At 49.9% G+C, this 25,605-nt stretch overlaps 1 protein-coding gene across 4 annotated transcripts in view; it reads right to left on the reverse strand.

Moving 5' to 3' along the window:
- Nucleotides 1-9,341: 9,341 nt before the first annotated feature.
- SETD2 (SET domain containing 2, histone lysine methyltransferase) overlaps nucleotides 9,342-25,605 on the reverse strand; it is a 149,618-nt gene continuing 133,354 nt past the window's right edge. For 2 of the 4 annotated variants that reach the window (XM_048837340.2, XM_075126076.1), the window contains exons 20-23: nucleotides 13,241-13,312; nucleotides 12,585-12,665; nucleotides 11,113-11,214; nucleotides 9,342-10,123 (exon numbers count right to left, since the gene is read on the reverse strand). In XM_048837340.2, the coding sequence (XP_048693297.2) occupies nucleotides 9,962-10,123; nucleotides 11,113-11,214; nucleotides 12,585-12,665; nucleotides 13,241-13,312 (417 nt within the window). In that variant the 3' untranslated portion in view covers nucleotides 9,342-9,961. The remainder of the gene's footprint in view (nucleotides 10,124-11,112; nucleotides 11,215-12,584; nucleotides 12,666-13,240; nucleotides 13,313-25,605) is intronic. The other 2 variants (XM_075126078.1, XM_075126077.1) reach the window with 1 other exon arrangement.

Genomic DNA, 25,605 nt, shown 5'->3' on the forward strand with positions numbered 1-25,605 from the left:
CCAAACACCAAGGGCAGTGGTGGGTTGCGGGGGCGGGATTGTTACCGACACTTTAAGGGGGTGCCCTGTCTAGGATCCCCCTGGGGAAGCTTCCCCACTCAAGCAGCTGGCCTGCCCATCCTCGTTCAGCAGCTGGTGGTGGCTCCGGCAGGGGTTACGTGCCCTGGGCTAGCTGGGGAAGAGCGTCGCTGAGGGATGCAGCAGCTCCAACGGTCCATGTGGCTTCCCCTGACAGACCCGGCCCCAGTTCCTGTCCCAGTGGCCCTGCACCTCGGGGAAAGCTCTCAGGGCAGGTCCCATATGGGGCCGTGGAATGTGAAGGCAGCAGGGGATGGTAACGGGGCTAATTCCCCAGGCCCCAGAAGCTGGGCAACAACTGCTTCTCCTGTGCCCTGACCCCTGGGTACAACGGCCCCAGCGAAGAAGCCCCTGTGCCCACATGGGGGCCGTGCGTTGGGGGGCTTGCGAAGAGCCCAGCTGTGGAACTGGAGGTGCAGTATAGGCTGGCACAGGGGCAGGTCTTCACCCAAGGACCCTTCCCCAGGAGCATTCACAGCTCCCCCGTCCAGAAAACACGCAGGGCTCATGCCCCGCTGGGTGGAGCCTACTGCACCCCCGTGCGCTATGGGGTGGGTTCCAATAGCACAGCGGGCCTGGATGTGCTAGGCGCTGTCCTGAACCTAGGCAGAGCCCAGCCCAGCCCTGCCCTGAGACGCTCACAGTCCAACTAGAGAAAAGCTGGAGAGGGGAAATGGGCCAGAGATGGGGCCTTGCCCGGGAGGTGCAGCAGCTCAGCCTCTGGGGCTAGAAGCAGGTCTCCCAAGGCACAGTGCATTTCTCTACCCACTGGGCTACCCTGCCCCTAACCCGCCCTCCCTGCCTTTCTGCCAGGGCACAGGCTCTTGCTGGAGCATGCAGGCGCCCAGCCCGCAGAGCCAGGCCTGGCCGGCCGCTCTCCATGCCCCGCACGGACCTGTGGGCTCGCACTGCGAACGTGCCTGCTGCCCGGGGCTGGCCGATCCATGGGACGACGCTGAGCAGCTGATGCTCATGGAAGCCAGGCTGGGAAACTGGATCCCAGAAGGAATGGCAAGGGGTGGGGGCGGGGCAGGACCGGGAGAGTCTCTTCCCTTGAAAGTCAGCCAGGGCCGCTGTTGCAGCCAAGAGGAACAGAGATTTCCAGAGCCCCTGGAACTGCGTTACACTCTTAACAAAACACACAGGGACCTCTCACCTAGCACTGTTATGCAGCCACCTCTGGGGTGTGACATGGCAGCTATTTAGCAGCTCCCTACAACAGCAATGCAGCCACCGCAGGGTCGGGCGGGGGGACACAGCAGTTGTTTAATGCTCCAGGAGGTTACAGTGGAGGGGAGGCCCCATGGCACACGGGGTTACATTACACCTCTAGGCAGGATCGTGTTGCTTACAAAGGCAGCAGAGGCATCCGGCAACCGCCCACAGCTGAGAAGGTGCAGACAGGCCTGATGCTTATGGCTGGGAACAGCTTGATTCCACCAGCCCCGCAAAGAGGCTGGCTGGGGAAATATGCTGCTGGGGTGTGATCCAAACCCAGTGGGAGTCTTCCCAGCGACTTCAAGGGGCTGGGAAGCAGGCCCCCTTTGTCTACAGACGATGGGGCAGGGCGGGAATGAACAGGGGACTGGCGCGGATGCCTGCCTGATCAAACCCAGCCGTGGCTGGACGCTCTGCCCCCCACCAGCCGGGAGCTCTGCCCAGCTCACAGAGCCAGGGGCCGTCTCTGCTCTGCTGACAGTCTGATGCCAAGTGAGCCGGGTGCCTGGCCGGTGTGGCAGTGGACGACGTGGGGGAGGCTTGCGGCATTATCCAGCCGGCCCCCACGAAGGGTGGGAGTCGGCCTGCGTGCTGCAGCGATAACTGAGCTGCACAGGGCCATGGCTGCTCTCCCGCGGCCGTCAGCAGCTTCACGGCGCCGTTGAAGCGCAGGAAGCCCTGAGGGGCTCCACCTGGATCCCCGCTCCCCTCCCGCCTCTTTGCTGAGCGCCAAGGTGGCTGTGAGCCAAGAGAATCTCCCTTCACAGAGGCCCGAGCCTCCGGCCCTTTCGCTCTGGGCCCCCCCTCCTGGAAGGGGCCAGGCACCCGCCGTGCTCACGGGCTGGCGGGAGTTGAAGGCGCCAGGCTTCGGAGGAGGAGCGACCGAGCGTCTGCCCCAGGCCCGGCCATCACAGAGCGAAGCCGCTCGGCCTCAGTCCTGCAGCCGCGCTCAGAGGAACGGCACTAGCTGGGGCCAGCCCACGCCAAGGCCGCCGGCCTGTTAGCTGGGGCATGCAGGCGCGTGGCTCAACTGCACCCGGCTGTGAGCGGGAAGGGGCACCAGACCCGGGTTAGCTGCGGGACACGACTGGCGGGTCAGCGATGCTCTTGGCAGCAGAAGTGACGCTGTAGCGCGGCTGCAGACTCCCGGGGAGCCCATCCAAATGGCAACCCCTCCCGGCCAGTCCCAGCCAGAGCAGAAGTCAGGAAGCGTTGAGCTCCGCTCCCAGCTTGGACAGCAACCCGCTGGGGGTCACAGAGTCCATTGTCATCGGGGGGGGGGGTACAACTCAGGCCTTCTGGCTCCAGGACCTGCGCTCAGGTCACTAGGCCTGTGGGTCTCTGCAGCGTTAGCAGTAGCTAAGCGTCACCAGGCCCAACAGGATTTGAGAGGAGACTTGTGCTGGGTTGGGACAGTCGCCCCGAGCCGACTCGGCCTCTCTTGCTATCTGCGCTCTTTGGAACAAGCACAGGGCCTGGGGAGGAGGAGTCACTCGGTGGCGCTGTTACACGGGCCCTCCCACTGTGCAGCCGCCGAGGAAATGGTCTGTTGGTGGTTTTGTGATGGGTGGTTTGGCAGGGAGCCCTTGCAAGCAGCAGGGAGTTTGTTCTCTGCCTCCATCTCTGTAACAGGGGCAGAGCTGCTTCCCGGGAACCGGGCACTGGTATTTGGGCTGAGGTTCCTGAGCGAGGCGATTGCTTGTCTCGTTTGTGATCCCCATCTGTTCCAGGCCTGGGACGTAGAGTGTAAACAGAGAAGTTGCATGGGGAAACTAACGCTCCAGGCCATGCCATCTGCTGCCGTGCGGCCGAGGGGGCGGGGGGTGACAGGCTGTAGCTTGGTACCCTCGGATGGTGCGGCTGGTGGCCAGGGGCGTGGGGGGAATCGCGCTCTGCCTGCAAAGTCTCACATTTCCGAGTTAATCTGATGGGCCCGCTCTGTCCGTCACTGAGGATTAAGGCTCCCATCTGCCGTGCAGGAATCCCTTTCAAGAGTCCAGGAATGCCAGAGTATTTTATGCTGGGGCCTGTTTCTGAATTACAGGAGAATTGCTTTGGGGGAGGGACCAGATTCCTGGGGTGGGGAGGGATGGGTTGACAGGAGCAGGGGCTGGTGCTCCTGCCCCGAGCGGGAGGTGGACTAGGTGTGGGGGGTGCATGGCCCTGGTGGGGCTTGGAGGGGAATGTCCCTGAGGACAGAGGCTGGGGATGACTGGGCCTGAAGGGCACATCGATGGGGTTAGGAAGTAGGTGGCTGGACAGGGAAGGCTACAGGGTGGAGAGGGAGGCAATATGTTTGAGTGGTGGGAACCACTGCCCCCCCCCCATAGCCTTCAACCCACAAAGTGCCTCCGAATCAGGCTTCCTGCCCCTTTCTACCCTGCGTGTCCCTGAATCTCCTCCCCGCTGCTTCCCGGACAGCAGACTCAGCCTGGCCCGCTCTGCGCTGGGGCCAGGGTGGCCGTTTGCCAGCCCCTCTCCTTCCCCTGAGCTCCGCTTCCGTGCTCATGGCCCCGGCTCCTCTGGGGCGCGGAGCCGTTGCTGAGGGAGTGGCAGCAGTGAGGGATGGACTCCACTCGGAGGGGCGGCTGGACCGCCGTCCGCACAGCCCGGGAGATCCAGGTGACTCGAGAGATGGGAACGGGCTACGGCGCATCGCACCACTGGGTTGCCTATTGCTGCCCGGCTCAGCCCAGACGCGGCTCCCATCGACTGGGCCATTTGTGACGGGAGTTGGGTGGGTCTGAGCCCGTCCCCACTGCCCGAGGAGCCACGAACTAGCAGGCCCAACCAAGGGACGAAGAATCAACCCTCCCCGGGAGGCGGGGCCTGCACGGTGCGGTGGCAAACCGCGCCCTGCTGCTGCGCAGACTGGATTTGTCCCGTGGCCGGCCAGAGGCCGTGAGCGGCTCAGGCTGTCCGTCCAGCGCACAGGAGTTCAGAGGCACAGACGTGCCCGGGCATCTCCAGCTGGGAGCATTCACAGGAGCCATGGAGCAGAATCCCCCACAGTGGACTCAGCACTGCCACCTTGTGGTCACAGCTGTGTCATTCGATCCAACGGCGTTCTCCTTCCAACCACCTTGTTTGATGGTTTGAACACCTGCTTGAAGAGCCCAGGCCCGGTCGCCCTGATAGTTGGGAGCTAAGTCACCAGTCACACTGTGCTGTCCTTGAGGAGCTCAGGGGACAACGCTTCACCTTCCGGGCCGCTCACTGCATAGAATTGTAGGACTGGAAGGGACCTTGAGAGGTCATCTAGTCCAGTCCCCTGCACTCAAGGCAGGACTAAGTATTAGACCATCCCGGAGAGGTGTTTGTCCAACCTGCTCTTAAAAGTCTCCAATGACTGAGACTCTACAACCTCCCTGGGCAATTTATTCCAGTGCTTAACCACCCTGACAGTTAGGAAGTTTTTCCTGATGTCCAACCTAAACCGCCCTGGCTGCAATTTAAGCCCATTGCTTCTTATCCTCTCCTCAGAGGTTAAGGAGAACAATTCTTCTCCCTCCTCCTTGTAACAACCTTTTATGTACTTGAAAACCATTATGTCCCATCTCAGCTGTCTCTTTTCCATACTAAACAAACCCAATTTTTTCAATCTTCCCTCACAGATGACGTTTTCTAGACTTTGAGTCATTTTTGTTGCTCTTCTCTGGACTTCCTCCAATTTGTCCACATCCTTCCTGAAATGTGATGCCCAGAACTGGACACAATACTCCAGTTGAGGCCTAATCAGCGTGGAGTAGAGCGGGAGAATTATTTCTCGTGTCTTGCTTACAACACTCCTGCTAATATATATCTAGGAATGATGTTTGGGTTTTGTTTTTTTTTGCAACAGCGTTACACTGTTGACTCATATTTAGCTTGTGATCCGCTATTACCCCCAGATCCCTTTCAGCAGTTCTCCTTCCTAGGCAGTCATTTCCCAATTTGTATGTGTGCAACTGGTTGTGCCTTCTTAAATGGAGTACTTTGCATTTGTCCTTATTGAATTTCATCCTATTTACTTCAGACCATTTCTCCAGTTTGTCCAGATTGTTTTGAATTTTAATCCTATCCTCCAAAGCACTTGCAGCCCCTTCCAACTTGGTATTGTCCACAAACTTTCTAAGTGTACTCTCTATGCCATTATCTAAATTATTGATGAAGATATTGAACAGAACCGGACCCAGAACTGATGCAGGACCCCACTCGTTATGTCCTTCCAGCATGGGTTGAGAGTTCAATCCTTGAGGGGGCCATTTAGGAATCTGGGGCAAAAAAAATTGGGGATTGTGCCTGCTTTGAGCAGGGGGTTGGACGAGATGATCTCCTGAGGTCCCTTCCAACTCTGATAGTCTATGAGCATGACCGTGAACCACTGATAACTAACTACTCTCTGGGAATGATTTTCCAACCAGTTATGCACCACCTTGTAGTAACTCCATCTCGGTTGCATTTCCCTAGTTTGTTTAGGAGAAGGTCATGAGGGATAGTAAGCTTTACTAAAGTCATCTGCAAGGATCATCGTCGTTCTCCACCATCCTGACCTTCCCCCAAGATCGAGAATCCAGTGATGCAATGGGACAGGCGACAGTGCTGGGGGCACGGGTGAGAGATTCATAGAATCATAGAATATAAGGGTTGGAAGGGACCCCAGAAGGTCATCTAGTCCAACCCCCTGCTCAAAGCAGGACCAATTCCCAGTTAAATCATCCCAGCCAGGGCTTTGTCAAGCCTGACCTTAAAAACCTCTAAGGAAGGAGATTCTACCACCTCCCTAGGTAACGCATTCCAGTGTTTCACCACCCTCTTAGTGAAAAAGTTTTTCCTAATATCCAATCTAAACCTCCCCCACTGCAGCTTGAGACCATTACTCCTCGTTCTGTCATCTGCTACCATTGAGAACAGTCTAGAGCCATCCTCTTTGGAACCCCCTTTCAGGTAGTTGAAAGCAGCTATCAAATCCCCCCTCATTCTTCTCTTCTGCAGGCTAAACAATCCCAGCTCCCTCAGCCTAAATCAATCCCTAAACAATCCCAGCTCCCTCAGCCGATTAAGATTAAGATTAAGAACTTCCATATGAAAAGAAAACTGAGGCGGTTTAATTTAGCAACGGGGCAGGGGGAAGGTACGCAGAATAACGAATGGGACAGAGGAGATCGATTGGGAACTTCCATGTACCCTCTCTTATAATACAAGATAGACAAAGATCTGTGGAATTGAAAGGCAGGCAAGTTTAAAACTGATCCAATGAAATAATTTTTAACCCAACACACAATTAGCCTGTGGGACACCCTGCCACAGGATACAGACTTCAAGGGTTTAACAGTATTTCAATTTTCACGCAGAATCCATGACACATACACCAAGGAGGGCCAAAGACCACCCATGTTACATGGCTGCTTTTTCCTTTGTTTTAGCTTTATTTTCCTGCTGGACCGCTGTACATTTCCACACTCCAGGAAGCAGGTTCTCATATCTGATGCCAAGGGAGAGCTCAAATACTGAGCAAAGAGAACAGCATTTGCCTCAAACCATTGCAGTGCCTGTGCTGGACCGGATCCAATGTAAAGCATTTAAGGATACTTAGGCCCTGATTCAGCAAAGCACATAAGCCTGTACTAAAAGTAAAGCATGTGCTTTGCCAGGTCAGGTCATCTGAAAGATGTTGTATGAAGTCAGATTCTCTTTTAATCCACAGAGGTGAATTCCTGCACCAATTGGAATTGCAGTCACAGTGATGATTTCTGCTTGCCTTAAGGCAAAACACTGACTCACCGGCATGGAACTGGCTACGGGATGGTTAACAGAGATTTCCTTTTATAGCTCAGCCCAGCAGGTTGGCAGCAAAGGGGCTCCCACCTCCAGGCGCAACACAAGCAAGTGAAGCTAAGACGTCCTTTTGTTGATCCTGTTTGGAATTTATAGAAACCGTCTGGTGATGCCACTCAGCCAGAGCAAGGGACCTGGAAGATGGGACGGCCCTTGAACTAATGGGGCATTTGTTCCTCTCTTCCAATAAAATGAAGCAAAGGCTTCCCCTGCAAGATAATGAGTAAGACCCACTAAACTCTCTGATAGCTGCTTACATTGGTTAAGGGGAAGACTGGTCTATAACATCAAGTTCATTCACAGGGGAGATGGCATGGTGTGGTGGATCAGGCACTGGACTGGGAGTCAGGAGACCTGGCTTCGCTTCTGACCTGCTGTGTCCCCGAGTCACTTCCTTTCCCATTCTGTTTTGGGGCAGGGACAGTCTCACTGTGTCTCACCCCCAGCACAATGGGGCCCTGATCACAGCCTTTGCATGCTACCACGAATACAAATCAGTTGAGATCAGAGTTAAGACCGAGGCAAATTTGAGTTTGGAATGAGGACAGCAAGAATCTGAGGTTCCAGAGGAAAAGAGCCAGTAGTGTATTCAACCCAGCTCTCTGTAAACGCAGAATTCTTCCTATGGGGTGTTTTCTAGTGTCAAACATTCCCGAGCGGTAGCTTTCTACTCCTCCCCATGGGTGGTGATTCCAGCCTCATACAGCTCACTGGTAAATCGTTCTGCCTGATACAGAACCCAAATCATCCCATCCCGCCCACTCCTGCCTCCCCAAACGAATCCTGCTCCCTCCTTGGTCTCGACAGCCTTGCCATTGTTGTGGTCACAACTTACACAATTATCCGCACATGCTGCTGTCCCTCAGAAATCCACCCCTCGGCATTCTGATCCTATTCCTTGCCTTTGACTAAACTCCCTCTGTTTTGTCAGCACCTGTCTAGCAATCAGGAGCCCAGGCCAGAGTGCAGTATTCCAGGCTCACGGGCACTACTAAGGGGGCAGTGTATGGGCTTTGGAATCTCTGCTTGTATCCAGCCTCTCCCCTTCCCCTGGTGTGTAAGGACAGATGTGCAGTAGTCGTTTTGGGTCACGGGGTCCCTCACTCGCTAGATTGTGGCAGTCCACCCCCCCTCACCCCCCCCAAAAGTCAGTGGGAAATATAGAATATGAAAATGAGGCTACTTGGCTCAATGCTGCAGTCCGCGCAAGGTCCATGACTCCACTCCAAGGCAATGAATAGGTGGCTGTCTAAGGACAACAAGGTCGGGAGAGGCAGTGTGGTCTGAGGGAGGAGGCACTGGCCAGGATCTCAGGAGGCCTGGGTTTTAATTCCTGGTTCTGCCACCAAGTCACCACGAGACTGCGGAAAGTCAGTTACTCCGTGCCTCAGTTTCCCCATGTGCAAAACAGACTATGAGCCCCTGTTTTCTTTGTAAACACTTTGGGATCCTTGGATGAGAAGCACTAAGTGTTATCAATTGGTATGAAATCTATATCCTCTTTCAGCCTTGCTTACGAAGAAGCAAGTTGGCTCTCGGGGGTTTTCCACACTGCCACTGAAATATGCTGGCGGAGAAAGTGTAAGGCCATTTCAGGGCAAGTATTGCCAGTCATTTAAAAGCCGCAGGGCCATCTTGCGGGCTCTCCTGCACCGGCAGATACCTGTGCCAGCAGAGAAGTCCCTTTGTAGTCAGTGGGAAGTGTGAAGCTCCTTGCCACACAACAGTCACGAAAAAAGACTGGCCCAAGCACAAAATCCACTCCCCTTCACCATGATGATCATGAAAAAACTCATCTTCTTCTCCCAACTCTGCTGCTGTACCAGTGTGATCTGGTGAACAAGGCACCCAACTAGGAATCAGGAGAGCTGGGTTCTGTTCCTGGCTCCACACTGACCTGCCGCAAGGCAGAGCAGTGCCCTGTGCCCTCCCATTCTTTATGTCTATTTCCACTGTAAGCTCTTTGGAGCGGGGACTGCCTGTCACTCGACAGAGCCTAGCACAGTGGGGTGGGATCTCGGTTGGGAGCGCTCTACAGTAATAATTTTGTCCTCTCTTGGACATGAAGGAGACTCCAGTTACCGAGAAAAACTGAAGTCCCTGTAGTGGTCTCGGAACGCAACGGGCTGCTCTCAGATCAGTCACACCGCTGTCTAGTTACGTTCAGAAGGACAGAGAGCTTTTACCATTCCCCTTGCTTGGCTCACAAGTGACTTGCAGGCCAAATATATTCTTTCATTTCATTTCATTTTATTTTTTTTAAATTTTTTTTACATAAAAAGTTCAGTAAAAATTGGATAAAGTAAAATGATTTAAGCAGTAAAATCAATCTTATCAACATAGCACAAGGCCTGCCAGAAACCCAGAGGCAGCCTGTTCCTGAATATTTACATGATAACAGATTAACCTTGCAGGAGAACAAAAAAAACAAAACTATCCTTACAAAGTGTTCCCGTGATATCAGCACGTGTTGGGCTAAAAGCAAAAAAAATTATCAATATATTCACATATACGTTAAAATATAATACAGATCTCGGGGACACAAGATGTGCGCATGGGTCAGTGCGCCTAACAGCACCGCCAGATTTGAGACCCGGGTTTGCCTGCAAAGAGGAAGAGGATGGAAGGAGCTGTCTCCACTCCGCCGCTCTGTGTCACCCTCCTCACTCCCAAACAGTGGGCAACTGCTTCATTTCATACAGAAACGGATATTTCTGTCAAAGAATAGGCAGGGTCGGGTCAGAATTGAGAGTCCCGTCCAAGCCAACAGCCTCTGAGGTTAGCGGGGAGGATTCCTTCTCAGCAGGTCCAAAAAGGATGGATCTCTCCTTCCAAAGGTTAGAGGTGGTTATTCTAAGTCCGTGTCCTCTTTGGGCTTATAAACCGCCCCAAACTTCTGCATGTATTTCTTAATGTACTCCTTAGTTTTGTGCTTCACATTCTCGTTGCACTCCAGATCCTCCGGGTTCTTGCAGTATTTCAGCTCCTTGTTCATCACACCATGAGTCAGCTGGAAAGGAAGCAAGAAATGCAAACGTTATTCATTGATCCAGGACGCTGGAAGGTACCTGGAAGGATTTCATACGTGTGTGGATGGCTGGAATGGAAAGGAGGACTTTCTTATGGGTGGAAACAGGGATTTTTGGACAAGCTATTCTGCTATCTAATGGATTACTGGATTGAGCTGGCACTCCAGAAATATTGCTCCTATCTACCCTCCCTCATCATAAAAGAACAAGGGAAAATCCAGTGAAACTGAGAGGCTGCAAAAATTTAAGATAGAAAGAAATCCCCTCTCACACAATGAATAATTCACCCGTGGAACTCATTGCTACTAGATATGTGCGTCCAATAGCCTAGTGGGATTCCAAAAGGATTATATATGAATATGGGTAGGGAGAACATCTACAGTTACATTACATTAGACAGAACAAAACTCCCTCGCTGCCCCAGCGCCAACTGAGCCACTGAGGGGAGCTAGGAAGAAACTTCCCCTACAGGAAAGGTGTCCGACAACTGACCAAAACAGCCTTTTCTCCTTCCTCTGAAGCAGCTGGCACTGCTGGCCACTGTCAGACAGGGTCGGAAACTAGATGCACCACAATTCTCCTCCTAGCTTCAGTTGTGGTATGCTGCCCACAGTGCTTCACGGTCCTTTGGCAACACAGGAAGTCACTGCAAGGAAGTGTCCCCAGCACGCCTTTCCGCCAGCATGCTCGCCTGTCGCATGCCTACGGACTGGGGGCAGGTGTGGGTGAAGCTAGGGATTTGTGATCCAGCCCCCTAGGAGCAGAGAAGGCCCAGAGGGTGCAGAGGGGTTAAGCCCCAAGGGTTGTTTGAAAACCACACCCATCTCCTCTGCATTAGCTCTCCCAACATGGTGGGCCTTCCGAGCACAGCACCAGGAACTACAGCTTCTTTGGGGTTACTGGGTGGGAAACGGCCCCTGCGTGTGTTTTACCCCGCGCGCGCACAGCTGCTGCAATAAAGCCAGGGTACCTTGCGTGCCAAGTGTTTGAAGTCTTCCGTTGTGGTTATCCTCCCTACTTTGCAGTCAGGTTTGCGGTAGGGGTTCAGGCACTGCACGATGAACTGAGACATCTGGAGACGGGGAAGAGACACACTAGTAAACAGGAGCGCCTCATGCCATTGCTGATTAGCTACTGACAGTTCTGGGCCCAGGAACATTTGCCAGAAGGGGTAAAACCCATCCCTCCAAACCTCCTCCCACACGACATTTGGGCTTTCACAATAGTGAATTTAAAGGCAACCATCAATAGAGCTACAAGCTAGTGTAAAACAATTAAACCTTCTTAGTGGAGTCTAAGGGACGGATCCCACCTCCCACTCACACCAGCAGCGACTAAGAAAAGACCAAGCTGCAGTGTATTCAACCAAGTTGTAGATTTGTGGCAGTTGCCATCTTTGGCTGTCAGACTGGGTGGATTGACTGGGGACCTTCACAGCTAAAAGCCTATAGCTTGAGGTAAAGAGCTACAAGCTCTGTAACAACTCATATCCTCTGCATACGGGCACAGAAGGGGACCTATAACACACCCACACCAGTGGGTTACACACTCTCTTGCTGAGTAATTGTTACACGATTTCCCGAGGGCCACCTATACTTTCTTCTTATAGCTAATTCCTCTCTCAACACACATGCTCCATGCACTATAAGCACACACAAGATTCCAGCTAAAACAGCGAGCTAGCTTTTGAAAAGTGACCACCTCATTTTATTACACGGAAAAACAAAAATGGTGGGAAAAACATAACCATGGACCCAATCCTGAACTGCTTCCCCAGGCAAAGTTCCCTTTACTTCCATAAGAGTTCAGCCTGAGTAAGGTGCTCAAGATAGGCCTTCTGTGTGCAGCCTTCAGGGTTATGAGTATCTACAGTCCCAGAGCCTTTACATCCCACCTGTCCTGCAGGATGGGAATTGGGTTTTCCCTTTAATATGGTAACTCAGGGTTATCGACAGGTATTCAGCCTGCAGACAGAGTCTAATCCGATCAGGACGCAGTCACTTCCAGAGTGTGGCCTACCTTACCACAGTGCATGGGAAACGGCTCCTCTGCTCTTGCTCAGCTGCAGCAAGTCCCGATCCACCCTTATGCCCTAAGAAGAACCCTAAGTAGGGAGTGTTTTACAGTCCTGGGTCCTTCACTCTGCCTGCCCTGAAGGATGAATTCCACTGAGTTGCTATAAAGTGACCCTCCCTTCCTGAGAGAGACATGGTGGTGAAATCCTATCCCATGTAAGTCATTGTGAGCTTCGTCATTGACTTCAGTTGGGCCAGCATTTCCCTCAGGGGATTCTTATGACTCCAAGACTGAATAGTAGCTGGTCTATGGTATTATTGAATTATGAGCCCAAGTAAAGACTCGGACTAACCTCTTCTGCAAAGGACAGGACATTCTGCTGCCCTCCAGCCCCCTGCTTTAGAAAGCCCATCTCAAAACCCTTACCTCTTTCCTGAACACTTCTTTGCTCTTCTTAGCCAGCTCACTTGAAGTGTCGGCTTCTGCTGTTTTGGGTTTTTTGGAAGACTGCGGGGGAGAAAAAAGTCAAACTGTCACTTTCTGACTTATAAACACAAAATACAAACCAAACCAAGATGGCCCCACGCTGCTGCAACACGAGAGACATTTCCCCATTCCCACCACTGATATTACAAGAATGTGGGGTTGGCCCAGCAGCCTCTCTTCCAAGTAATTTTGAGGAGTAAGAATTCCGATGACAAGGGAGGGTTATCACATACCGCAGAAGTCCATCATTACTGGAGCACATGACTGGGCCCGAATGTCTTTTGTGAGTTAGAAGCCTGATCTGTTTCTGCATTAAGACTCCTTGTGCTCATCTGCAAGGCTCTGTATCAGCCTGCATCTCAGCACTGCTTGCATTCTACTCCTCCACAGTGCACCCTAAGCCCTGGCCACTCCTCTCAGAGAGCTTGTCTACACAGGGAAATTGACTGGCATAGCTATAGCACATTATTTACTCCAGTATGGCTATGCTGGTATAAGTCCGCTATGTAGACAAGCCCTCAGGCTCTTTTCTTCCACCCACTTGCAATTCACTGCCATTAAACATCCTACTCTTCTCCAGACATCTCAAGACTCACTGCTGCTGGCTCACTTTCCATCGCTATTCTTGGCTCCAGAGCTAGTTGTTCTCCCGCTCGTGCCTGACCACACTGAAAACAAGAAAGCACAAAATCGTAATAAAAGGGATGATCTTTGCAAATCACTCATTTCCTCCTACCCATTTATTTCCCCAGCTTCCCCTCCTCCATGTCCTGTTCTTATGTGCTCTAACTCAGCATATGAGCTCCTCAGGCCAGGAAACGTATTTTCTCTCTTCTCCAGGGTGCTATATAAATAATCACCATCCAAAAGTGAAGAGAATGTTAAGGCTGTAGAGTCAAGCACTTGAAGGTTTGTATATGGCAGAATTAAGGAACAGATAGTACGTGATCATGGAATTAAAGATGGTACCATAATGTATATGCACAAGGGAACTGAATCAACATGGCACAGACCACCTTAATCTGGCCCCCATGCATGTATATATTACGGTACGGTCTAATCACATGATCACATACTATTTTTTCCTTAATTCTGGCATTTCCTAACTTTTGGGGGCTTGACTTTGCAATTTCAGTGTTTTTAATGATCTCGTAATTTCCTAATTAAAAAACAAAATAAAACAAAATTTCTGTTTTTTCAGTTTATCGCGTGGAACCATAATGACCCGCAACTCAAGTCATCAGCAAGGTTCAGACCATTGGATCCGCAGCATAGTTCTCTACCATTTGAGATAACAGAGTAACTGGTAGCAGTAGCAGGTGATTAACTTCTGTGCGGGTCAGGCAGGGGGATGAGAGAGACACTTTGCCACTCAGTTTCACAGCCATTTGTCTCCAGCCTGCCTTTCACCCCCACAGTCTCTCTGCCTCTGCTCCTATCCACCTTCCAACCCTTTCCCCTCACCCTCTGGCTTCTGCAATCCCCTGCTTCTATTCCCTCTCTGCATTTGAGTCAGGATGTTTCCTCCTCCTCTTCCATGCTGCCTGAGCGCCAGCAACAGGAGCACAAGCACTGGGCTTTCAGTTCTGGTGCCCAGTGCCACAGCTGCCAGAGCAAGTCCGGCTTCACAAGTCCCGCAGGCCTGGACTAGAGCATGCTCCGTTGCTCTGTGGTGAGGGTACACGCTATGTTTCATAAAGCATGCTCAGTGCAGACCCCATTAGCTGCCAGACTGAAATCTCTGCAGAGCACATGTAAACCAAGATTTTTTCAAAGGCTCATAACTTCAGAGGCCAAATTTGGAAAGCTTTTCACATTGCAAATTCCTGCTGGAAGGAATGGAGCGTCTCAACAAAATGACTGTCAGAATTTTTTAAACCTGGGGGGGAAAAAATGGCTACCACCCTTTCGTAACTGTTGTTCTTCGAGATGTGTTGCTCACGTCCATTCCATGTCAGGTGTGTGCACACTGCATGCGCCAGAAGTTTTTCCCCCAGTAGTATCTGCAGGGACCAGCCTTGGCACCTTCTGGAGTGGCGCACCGCCTATGTGCCAGTATAAGGTGCGCCCCTTCAGTTCCTTCTTGCCAGAACTCTGACAGAGGGGCAGGGGTGGGCAGGTCATGGAATGGACATGAGCAAGATCTCGAAGAACAACAGTTACTAGAGGTAAGTAACTGTTTTTTCTTCTTCGAGTGCTTGCTCATGTTTATTCCATGTCTTGTGACTCTCAAGGAATCGGAGGCAGGCAGGAGTTCATGGACGTGTCAACTGCACGCAGCTCTGCCAAAGCCAGTGTCATCTCTGGCCTGCTGGGTGATGGCATAGTGGGCTGCGAAGGTGCGGACTGATGACCACATCGCGGCTCTGCAGATGTCCTGGATAGGGACATGTGCCAGGAAAGCTGCCGACTACACTTGAGCCCTTGTGGAACGAGCTTGGTGGAGGCACAGCCTGTGCCAGCTTGTAGTAGGTATGGATGCAGGTGGTGATCCAGGAGGAAATCCCCTGAGAAGACACTGGGAGACCCTTCATTCTGTCAGCTGTTGCAATGAAAAGTTGAGTAGACCTGCGGAAGGGCTTGGTTCACTCAAGGAAGAAAGCCAGGGCATGCCTGACATCTAGGGTGTGTAGATGCCTCTCCTCGCTGGAAGCATGTGGCTTCGGAAGGAAGATATCCTGATGGACATGGAACTGTGATACCACCTTTGGCAGGAAGGCCGGATGGCGATGCGGCTGGACCTTGTCCTTGTAGAACACCGTATATGGGGGTTCTGACATTAGAGCCTTAATCTCGGAGGCTCGCCTTGCCGAGGTGACAGTTGCAAGGAAAACAACCTTCCATGACAGATGTAAAATACAGCAGGAGGCTAAAGGCTCAAGGGGAAGGTCAGTGAGGCTGGTGAGGAGCAGGTTGAGATCCCATTGGGGAACTGGATCCCAGACCTGCAGGAAAAGTCTCTCAAGGCCCTTCAGGAACCTGATAGTCATTGCATGCGAGAAGACTGATTTACCTTGGATGAAAGGCCAACAGGGCTGCCAGGTGCACCTTGATCGAGAGGGCAAGGCGCTGGTGCTTCAAGTGAAGCAGCTAATCCAGGATGGACTGTAAAGATGACTGAACTGGAGAAAGGTTCCACTCCAACGCCCAGCAGGAGAAGCACTTCCACTTTGCCAGGTACGTAGCTCTGGCGGAGGGCTTTCTGCTTTCTAAGAGAACCTGCTGAACCTGACTCAAGCAGGCTTGTTCCTCAAGACTCAGCCACACAGCATCCATGCAGTAAGGTGCATGGAGGTTCGGTTCGGGTGCAGTAACCGTCCCAGGTCCTGCGAGGTCGGGAAGCATCCATGGGAGTGTCACCGCTAAGTACATGAGCATGCCGAACCAATGCTGGCAAGGCAATGCCAGGGTGGTTACAATGACTCTCACCTTGTCCCTCTTGATCTTCAAGAGGACTTTGCTGATCAGTGGGATTGGTGGGAAGGCCTACGTCAGGGCACCTGCCCATCACAGAGAAATGCATCGGATAGTGAGCTGCTGTCAGGACCTTGCAGAAAGCAGAACTGGCGACATTTTCTGTTCTGCCTAGTGGCGAATAGATCCACTTGGGGAGTTCCCCACCTCTGGAAGATCATCCTGATGACCTCCAAGTGGAGGGACCACATGTGGCGAGAGAAGAAGGACCTGCTGAGGCGATCCACCAGTGAGTTCTGGACACCGGGGAAGCACAGGGCTTCTAGATGGATAGAGTGCTGGATAGAGAAATCCCACAGGAAAAATGCTTCCTGACAGAGGGCCGATGACCTTGCTCCTCCCCGTCTGTTGACACAGAACATGGACGCCGCGTTGCCGGTCAATACTTGCACCACTTATCCGGACTGCTGGGGAAGGAACACTTCGCAAGCCAGACCGATGGCCATGAGCTCCTTGATGTTTATATGTAGTGACAAGTCCTCCTCGGACCACAGGCCTGGAGTTCTTAGTGTGCCAAGGTGGGCTCCCCAGGCCAGGTCAGACACGTCCAAGGCTAGTGACCCTGGCACTCCCTCTGACATGTGACATGGGTTGGACCACCATTCCAGGGAAGTGAGTATATGTGGCGGAATCGGGAGGACCTTGTCCAAGTGATGCCTGGCTAGGGAACAGACCGACACCAGCACATCTGGAGGGGGTCTGAGGTGCAATCGTGCATGCTGAACTATGTAGGCGCACGCTGCCATGTGTCCCAACAGCCTGAGGCAGACTCGGGCTGCAGCGAGTAGGTGGTTGGTGACTTGGGCAATCAGGTCTGACATTGCTCTGAATCAGAGTTCTGGGAGGAAAGCCCTGGCTCGGGTAGAGTCGAGGACAGCTCCGATGAACTCTATCCTTTGCAGCAGGACTAAAGTTGATTTCTGTTCATTTATCAACAGCCCCAGCGCTTGGCAAGTGGCTTGCACAACTGTAATGCTGTGTTGAACGTGCTCCCTCGAGTGACCCTTGATAAGCCAGTAGTCAAAGTATAGGTCTGAACCCCCTGGCGTCTGAGGAAGGCTGCGATCACCGCCATACATTTGGTAAAACTCTTGGCTCTGTGGCCAGGCCAAACAGGAGCACTGGCCCGAGGGCACTGTGACCTCCTCGACCTCTGAACCTGAGGAGGAAGGGTCCTCCCTTGGGGACCCAGGCGGTGCCACTCCTGCCTCCATCTCCCTACCATACTGGCCCTCCCGGCGCTTATCACTTGGGGAGTGGTCCTGGGATTTCGGTGCTCGGTGGATCAGTGATGGTAATTGGTGATCGACGCCTAGAGCTGGGGGATTGGTGCTGGGGCTCTGGCGACTAGGAGGGGGAAACCTGGAGATCGTCGTCACGGCTCCGGGAACCAGCGTCACGAGTCCAGCGACCAGCATTGCAATTCTGGAGAATGGTGGTGTGGTTCTGGAGACTGACACCGTGGCTCAGGGACCAGCACTGTTGCTCCAGGGACCTATGCCACTCCTCTGGAGGTCTGCACTGCGTGTCCAGAAAATGGCGCCACGCTTCCAGGGACTGTTGCAGAGAACTCTGGCAGGTCTCAGCGGGTTCAGGAGACTGCTGTCGTGACACCACCTTTTCCTTACAGGACATCGGGGAGCACCCTCTCCTGGTGTGCTTTCTCTGCTTCTTAGCAGGCACCGGGGATGGAGATCGGTGCCAGGCAGATGTCGGTGCTGATGGCATGCTTCGCATGGATGCTGGTGCTTGGCACTGAGTCCAAATGGGCTGGCTCCCTGAGGAATGCTCTTAACCTTATGTCCCGTTCCTTCTTGGTTCGCGGCTTGAAGCTTTTACAGATGTGACACTTGTCGCAGACGTGGGTTTCCCCCAGACACTTTAAGCAGCTCTGGTGGGGATTGCTGCTGGACATAGGTTTCTTGCAGTGCTCACAATGTATGAAGCCCAGAGACCGGGGCATGCCCCATCCCTGGACTAAGACCCTTAAGGGACTAACTAACCTATCTCTATAACTACTCTAAAAAAAACTAATAAAGCTATCTGACAACTATGTACACTTAGAGTAGAGAGAACCACTGGTAGATTTGCTTGCTGAGGCAAGAGAACATTCCAGCACTGTTACCGGAGATAAGAAGGAATTGAATGGAGGAGGAGCTGGCCACACCCCTCATACCAGCGTATGCGTGCATGACTCCAGAGGGCGCCAGAGCCGGCCCGCTATGGATACCACTGAGGGAAAAGCTTCCGGCACCAGTGCATATGGCAAGCACGCACACCTAACATGGAATGGACATGAGCAAGCACTCAGAGAAGAACAATGTGTTTTCTCTTATCTAGTTTTCAGAAGTGGCTGAACCATCTTCGCTGAAACTTTCAAAAACAATTCAGCCTAAAGCAGCCACCCAGCACAGAAAACTGCAGCCCAAACAGTTAAAGGTTGGCAAAGTTATAAACAACTGTCTTCTAACAGTGTTAGCCAATCTGAACTTTAGGTATAGCTAGCACTCCGCCTGTAATAAACGGCAGATCTATTACACCAATAATGAACATCACTGATTCCAAGGGGAAATACTGTCCTGTTTCAAAGGGTCTTGTGCTCAGGAGCATACACATATATATTCATTCTGTTAACCGTTTGGAAGTCCCATGCTGTGCAATCAGAGGCAAGTTTTCAGTATTGCCTTTCATGCTACAGGACACCAAGGAGACAGTAGTGGAAATATCCATAGGGAATCCAAGACTGGATCAGAAAACTCCAGGAAACCACGTGCCCCTTATGGCATACATTTTTCAGTGGAATGTGAACCTGGTTTCCCTGCTAATGGATCACTTTCCAATAGCAAGAGGAGCCTACGATTGCTGTTGCATTGGTGAAGCATGCCAGGTTCAAGTCTGCTATTAAGAAAATCCATGCAGGACACTCTGATTCTAGGCAAACTCCTCTGTTGCAGTGGCATTGGAACATTGGAAGTGCTCTGCTGTGTTGGAGGGAAAAGGCAGCAATGAATAACAGAGCAGAGGGGGTCTGGGAGAAAGTCCTCCCACTCCCGCAAAACAGGGTTTGTCTGCATGGGACATTAGAGTGCAGCAAGCCAGCGTGTGAACCTACAGCGCACTAGCCGTAACATCCCACATGGACACTGCTAAAGTGCACTACGAGCTCTATAGTGTGCTTTGAGGCACTCCCATTTCAAAACAGTAGTACGTCAAAGTATGCTGCAAAACTTTCAGTGCATTGCATCCCATGTGGACACTGCCACAACTGCGTGACAGGCTAAAGCACTGTAGATTCACACCCAGGTTTCCTGCACACCAACATCCCATGTAGACAAGCTCACATTTTCCATGGAAAAAGCTAAAATTTGCAAGCCTGGCTACTTGAACACAACTGGTTAATTCAGAGAGGGCTAATTCAGGTTCTCTATGGATTACTGTGGTTAGCATTATTAGTGCTCAAGTATGTTTAGCTAAAGGATAGGAGGAGGAAATTGGAAGTTTTTTTCTCATTTTATTTCATGTATGTTAACGTGCTATTACAAATGAAATTATGATTCTAACTTTCTTTCCCTTAACCTTCAGCACCATGGCTGCTTTCGTTTCTGGTGCTTAAAGCTCTTCTCACTGTTTACAGGATGGGTCTGCCCCACTTCCCCAATACTTCCCCCCATATTTTTGTGGAAGGGAGAGATGTCAATGCTTGAAGCTATTAGACAGCACTGGCTTACAATCTGCCAACTACACAGACCTGTGGGGTGCATTATTTTATGATAAATGTTTCTAAAGTTTTGTTTTTAAAGGGATGTTATGTTTATACAAAGACTCACCACGGCTCTCCTTTCATAATCAATGGGACTATTCACTGAGACACTACCTAAAGCTATCTTAGAAAAAGGACCAAAAAAAAATGGATTAGATGGCATGTAATACTCCATCTAAACTCCCCAGGTTTAACACGCTTTACATAGCATTCAACTCTCCTGCATTATGTTTTCAAACAAGTGGCATCATTCTGTGCATTACACTACCAGGAAGAGAGAAACTATTTATTATTTTACAGAACCCAAAGGTATGCTAAGCTTTTCACAATGCAGGGAGAAAACCCAGCCCTTGCTCCGAGGTTTGCTGGTGCTTGACACAACCAAGTAGGGACAACAAACAGTTGTGAGGGATGGAGCAGGGAAGGGTGAGAGCTGTACAGCAATAAGAGCACATGGTTATTTGGACTGGTCATGCTCACCTCATGAAGGTTCAATAACCAGGTTAGTGGGTTTTTGGGAGGTTTCTTTGTTTCAAAGTTAGCGGTTATCAGAAATTATGGAGTCATTGTGGGCACTGTAGACATCCTGCAGTTAACCCAGGGCCTCTCAATCCACTGAAATGTAAAACAACTGACATGCAAGCTAGACACACAAGAATCACTCCCACCCATCTCCAAAGTGCAGCTACCTCAGGGTAAAATGCAGCAGCTGTAACTGCACAAGGCAACGCTACCTAACAGCCCAGTGGAAATGGTGAAGAAGAATGGGGTACTCAATTGAAATTGCCAGGGTCATTTAGGGAGACAGGTTGCTCCACCTGGAATTTGACCAGGCACCCAGATTAATATGCATTCTCTTACATTCCTAATTCAGGATAGGAGTTCCCAGCTTCACTCTGGCATGCTCAGAACCCCACCCATATGGCTCACCAGCAACCCTATGCTAGGAATAGCTGGAGTAGATCCAAGAGTACCATAGATCTTTGTTTGATGTCTCTGTATAAATACATCTGAAAGTGCGTGATATCTGACTGGAGAGTGGTAAACGCTTTTAAGCCAACCCAATGGTGCAACTCAGTAGTGAACGAAGGGTAGAGTTTGAACTCTGGGATCACAAAGCAGTGGGAGCTGGGAGTGTCTCAGAGATGCTCAGTTCCTCATGTGCAACAAACTGGTGACAGAAGGATGCTTTGTGGAAAATGTGAGACATTTTAGTTTGCATTGTGGCACTTTGGGGGATACGAGAGGCTGGTGGCTCATAGGCAAGAAAAACAAACTGGACCAAATTGGAGCAATGTGTCCTGAAATGCTACACAAGGAGTTCTTTGACTCCACCTGTTTTCTCCCTTCTAGTCTGTGAAGGGACAATTAATCTGTTGACATAAGTTCTTAAAAACTTAAAAATGAGAGCTCATAGTCTGAAATATCAGGTTGCCATATGGAAAAATCACATTTCATTGCAGCACCAGGATTCAATATTAACAGGTATGGCACACAGCCAGCTTATACTGCATTTTATATCACCACTAGCACAAAGACATGGGAAGTCAGACTGGCGTGCTCTCAGACATTTGGCAGGGCCATTTTCATTTCATTTTACATCCCTGTAAATCTGACGTGCTGAGATGGAGCTGGCCTTGAGGGAGCCGTGAATCACCTGGACCAAGAAGAAAAGGAGACGCAGTATGCAACAAGCACGTTTTATCTCCGCAGGTTTTTTTTAAATACATGGGGTGCTGGAGTCTAGTTTGCTTTGGGTCTGTTCAGCCAAAGTCCAGCTTTATCCACTCCTCTAACCAAACCTGGATATTTGGCAGTAGCTGCCAGTCATTTATTAGCGAAGTAGTGCCAAAAATACCTTCGGAAAGGGCCTTGCTAAATCATCTTGATTTTACATTCGACATGGACATCATCCGGACCAGTTAATCACTCAAAAGCAAAACAGGATTTTCAGATGAGGTTAATTAATGGTCCTGTGAAGTTAGTATGCCCTAATCATAAAAGTCAGGGCTTTAGTGCAGATCTTTACCTTCAGAGGCATCTGTTCCTCTCTTTCCTTAAAAAGTAACTCTTGCTGGTTTCAGTCTGGGGTCTCTCGCCAATTAAAATTTCAAAGACAGAAGCAAGAAACAGGTAACCGTTTTTAATAACCCATGCACTACTTTAACCAGCTTAAGTAGTACGCAATGCAAACTGGTCCTGTCTGTTGTATACAAATACAAGACTCAGATTTGTTGAAATTCGAAGATATAGCTACAGTTGCATTTGGCAAGTTCCAAGGGACACTATTCACTTACCTATTTGAACTAATAACTGATGATATCAAGAAGGTTGAAGTGTTAAATGCCTATTTTACTTCAGTCTTCATTACAAAAGGTTAATGATGACCAGATACTCAACAAATTAATACTAAGAACAAAGGGGAGGGGATGCAAGACAAAATAAAGAGAGAACAGGATGAAGAAGATTTAGATTAGCTAAATATATTTAAATTGGCAGGGCCTGATGAAATTCATCCTAGGGTACTTAAGGAACTAGTTGAAGCAATGTCAAAACCATCAGCAATGATCTTTGAGAACTCATGGAGGACCGTGGAGGTCCCAGAGGATGGGAGAAGGGCAAAAATAGGACCCATCCTTAAAAAGGGGAACCAAGAGGAATTACAGACCAGTCAGCCTAACTTTGATACCAGGAAGGATACTGGAACAAATGACTAACAATCCATTTGTAAGCACCTAGAGAACAACAGGGTTATAAGGAATAGCCAGCATGGAACTGTCAAAAACAAATCATGCCAAACTATCTAATTTCCTTCTTTGCTAGAGTTACTGGTCTAGTGGATTGGCAGGGAGGGGGGCATGAAATGGAAGAAGACGTGACCTATTTTGATTTTGCTAAGGCTTTTCACACAGACCCACATGACATTCTCATAAGCAAATTAGGGAAATGCAGTCCAGATGAAATAACTATGAGGTGGGTGCACAACTGGTTGCAAGACCATACTCAAAGAGTAGTTATCAACAGTTTTCTGTCAAACTGGGAGGGTGTATCTAGGGAGGACTTATGGGGGGGGTCAGTCTTGAGTCTGATATTATTCAATATTTTCATTAATGACTTGGATAATGGAGTAAAGAGTATGCTTATGAAGTTTGTGGATGACACCAAATTGGGAGAGGTGGCAAGCACTTTGGAGAACAGGATTAGAATTCAAAATGATAAATTAGAGAATTGGTCTGAAAACAAGATGAAATTCAACAAAGACAAGTTCAAAGTACCTTACTTGGGAAGGGAAAAAAAATCAAACGCACAGCTACAAAATGGGGAACATAACTAATGGCTGAAAAGGATCTGGGAGTTATAATGGATCACAAATTGAGTATGAAGCAACAATGCGATGCAGTTGTGAAAGTCTGATATGCTGCAGTGTATTAACAGGAGCACCATATGCAAGACATGGAGGCAATTGTCCTGCTCTACACTTGGCACTGGTGAGGCCTCAGCTGGAGTAGTGTCCAATTCTGGGCACCACACTTAAGGAAAGACTTGGACAAACTGAAGTGAGTGCAGAGGAGAGCAACTAAAATGACAGAAGGTTTGGAAAACCCGACCTATGAGGAAGGGGGAAAAACCTGGGCATGTTTCGTCTTGAGAAAAGATTGAGGGGGACCGGGTGACAGTCTTTAGCTATGTTAAGGGCTGTTATAAAGAGGACAGTGATCAACTGTTCTCTGCGTCTACTGAGGATAGGGCAAGAAGTAATGGGCGTAATCTGCAACAACAGAGATTTAGGTTAGATATTAGGAAAAGCTTTCCCTCTATAAGGGTAATTAAGCACTGGAACAGGCTTCCAAGGGAAGTTGTGGAAACCCCCTTAGTGGAGGTTTTTAATAACAGGTTGGACAGACACCTGTCAGGGATGGTCTAGGTTTACTTGTCCTGCCTCAGTGCAGAAAGCTGGATTTGATGACATCTCAAGGTCTCTTCCAGTCCTACATTTCTATGATTTTATTCCTTAGATGCATGAACACTGCTTGCTTCATGGAAGCAGAAAGATAAACAAGACGAGAATTGTCACAGCCCTGAATATATTGATTTGAAATTTCTAAGAGACTTCTGATGTGAAAAGAGGGAGCCAGCCAGCCAGACACACTGAATCACCACCCAGTATACCGTTCTTTATGTTAAAATGCGGTAAAGCAGTTTCTGAGCATGCCATGCTGTTAGACAGTGACCAAAAGCCATTGGTCTTCTCCAGTCCCTTGCTGACACACCCAGCTGTGAAAGTAATGCAATGCAATATTAATATCTACTCCACACGGAAGGCAACAAAAACCACTGCTCCTGCCAATCTTGCTCTACACATGAGTAACTCTTAGGCCTGCGGCTGCTCCCTTGTCTGGGATCATTTTTCTGAGCATAAGCAGATTATTACAAACAAGCGACTCACCCCATTTTGGCAAGGGCCATATAGATACTGGAGAACCAGCAGTTTTGACCACACAATCCTACCTCCATGTTGCGCAGATGTTATGCTGACTACACAGCTTACAGTCTGAATTACACAACAGTGGAGGTGAGCTCAGGGAATAATAAATAGACAGTCAAAGACTTCAGCCTTAATTTCTCCCTCTAGTAAATGACTAACGTTTTCTCTTGCCCAGCACACCCTTTCTTACATTGCCCACCCATACCTGGCACATCCCTGGCTTTTAGTAGATTTGTAAGCACGTAAAGTGAAAAGTCAGCTTGCACGTCACGCATGAAGGAATGGCATAACATTCCTGAACTGCTGCCTCTGAGTATATTTAGAGCTGGATGACACAGGCCTTCAGATCTGAGGGACGATATGCCCCCTGGTTCTCCCCCCCCAGCCCTCCAGAGTATAACTGCATAGCCATGGCTTGTTAATTGCTGCTACAGACCAGCACCTGGAAGCTTACACAGGACACTGCATACACCATTTTGGAGAGAGCAGGCGAACATGGTGGCAAGTTTTAAAACAACACTTACTGAGAGGGGTGGATTAAAAGAACGATTGAGAAATACATTCCACAGGTATTGCTGGCTATTTTGAACAAGGGCTAACAACAAATCTGAATACGTATTCCTGCCATAGCAAACAGTGCACTGGTCCTTGAAACGCAACCTCTTACAGGAGTGTTTCAAAGTCAACATTCTGGTAGAGCCTAATGAAGTGAAAAATGGTGAACAATACTTCGCACTTCTCTGTAAAACTGAATGCACAATTACTACTGCCCACATTTTACAGAGGGGTAAACCGAGGCACAGGGTGGGGACGTGACTTGCCCAAGGTCATCCAAGAGGTGAACGGCAAGGCGGGAATAGCACCTCCATTCTCCTGCCTCCTAAATCCAGTGCCCTAGCCCCGCTGTACCAATGGAAGTGCTCCTTCTTTTAGGATCAAAGCAAATACGACTTTTCTCCCCCAAACCAAGAGAGTTTTGAACTTACCAAAAGAATGTGTACACATTTGCAAGGAGGTGGGATTTTATATTCGGAAGCGAGACGTAAGTGTTTTGTAATAAAATGAATGCTGGGTTTAAATAACATTTTCACATAGAAGTGAGGCAGTTATGGGCTTTTAAGTTTTATTGTTGAGAGCTTTCTTAAACAAAGTGAATCAGTGTTAGTAACTGTATATTCTACCTGCTGGCTGAACATCAAAGCTCATTCATTTCCCTCATCTATGGTACCCAGATCAAAGGG

The sequence above is a fragment of the Caretta caretta genome, chromosome 2 (assembly GCF_965140235.1).
Source record: "Caretta caretta isolate rCarCar2 chromosome 2, rCarCar1.hap1, whole genome shotgun sequence".
Lineage (NCBI taxonomy): Eukaryota > Metazoa > Chordata > Testudines > Cheloniidae > Caretta > Caretta caretta.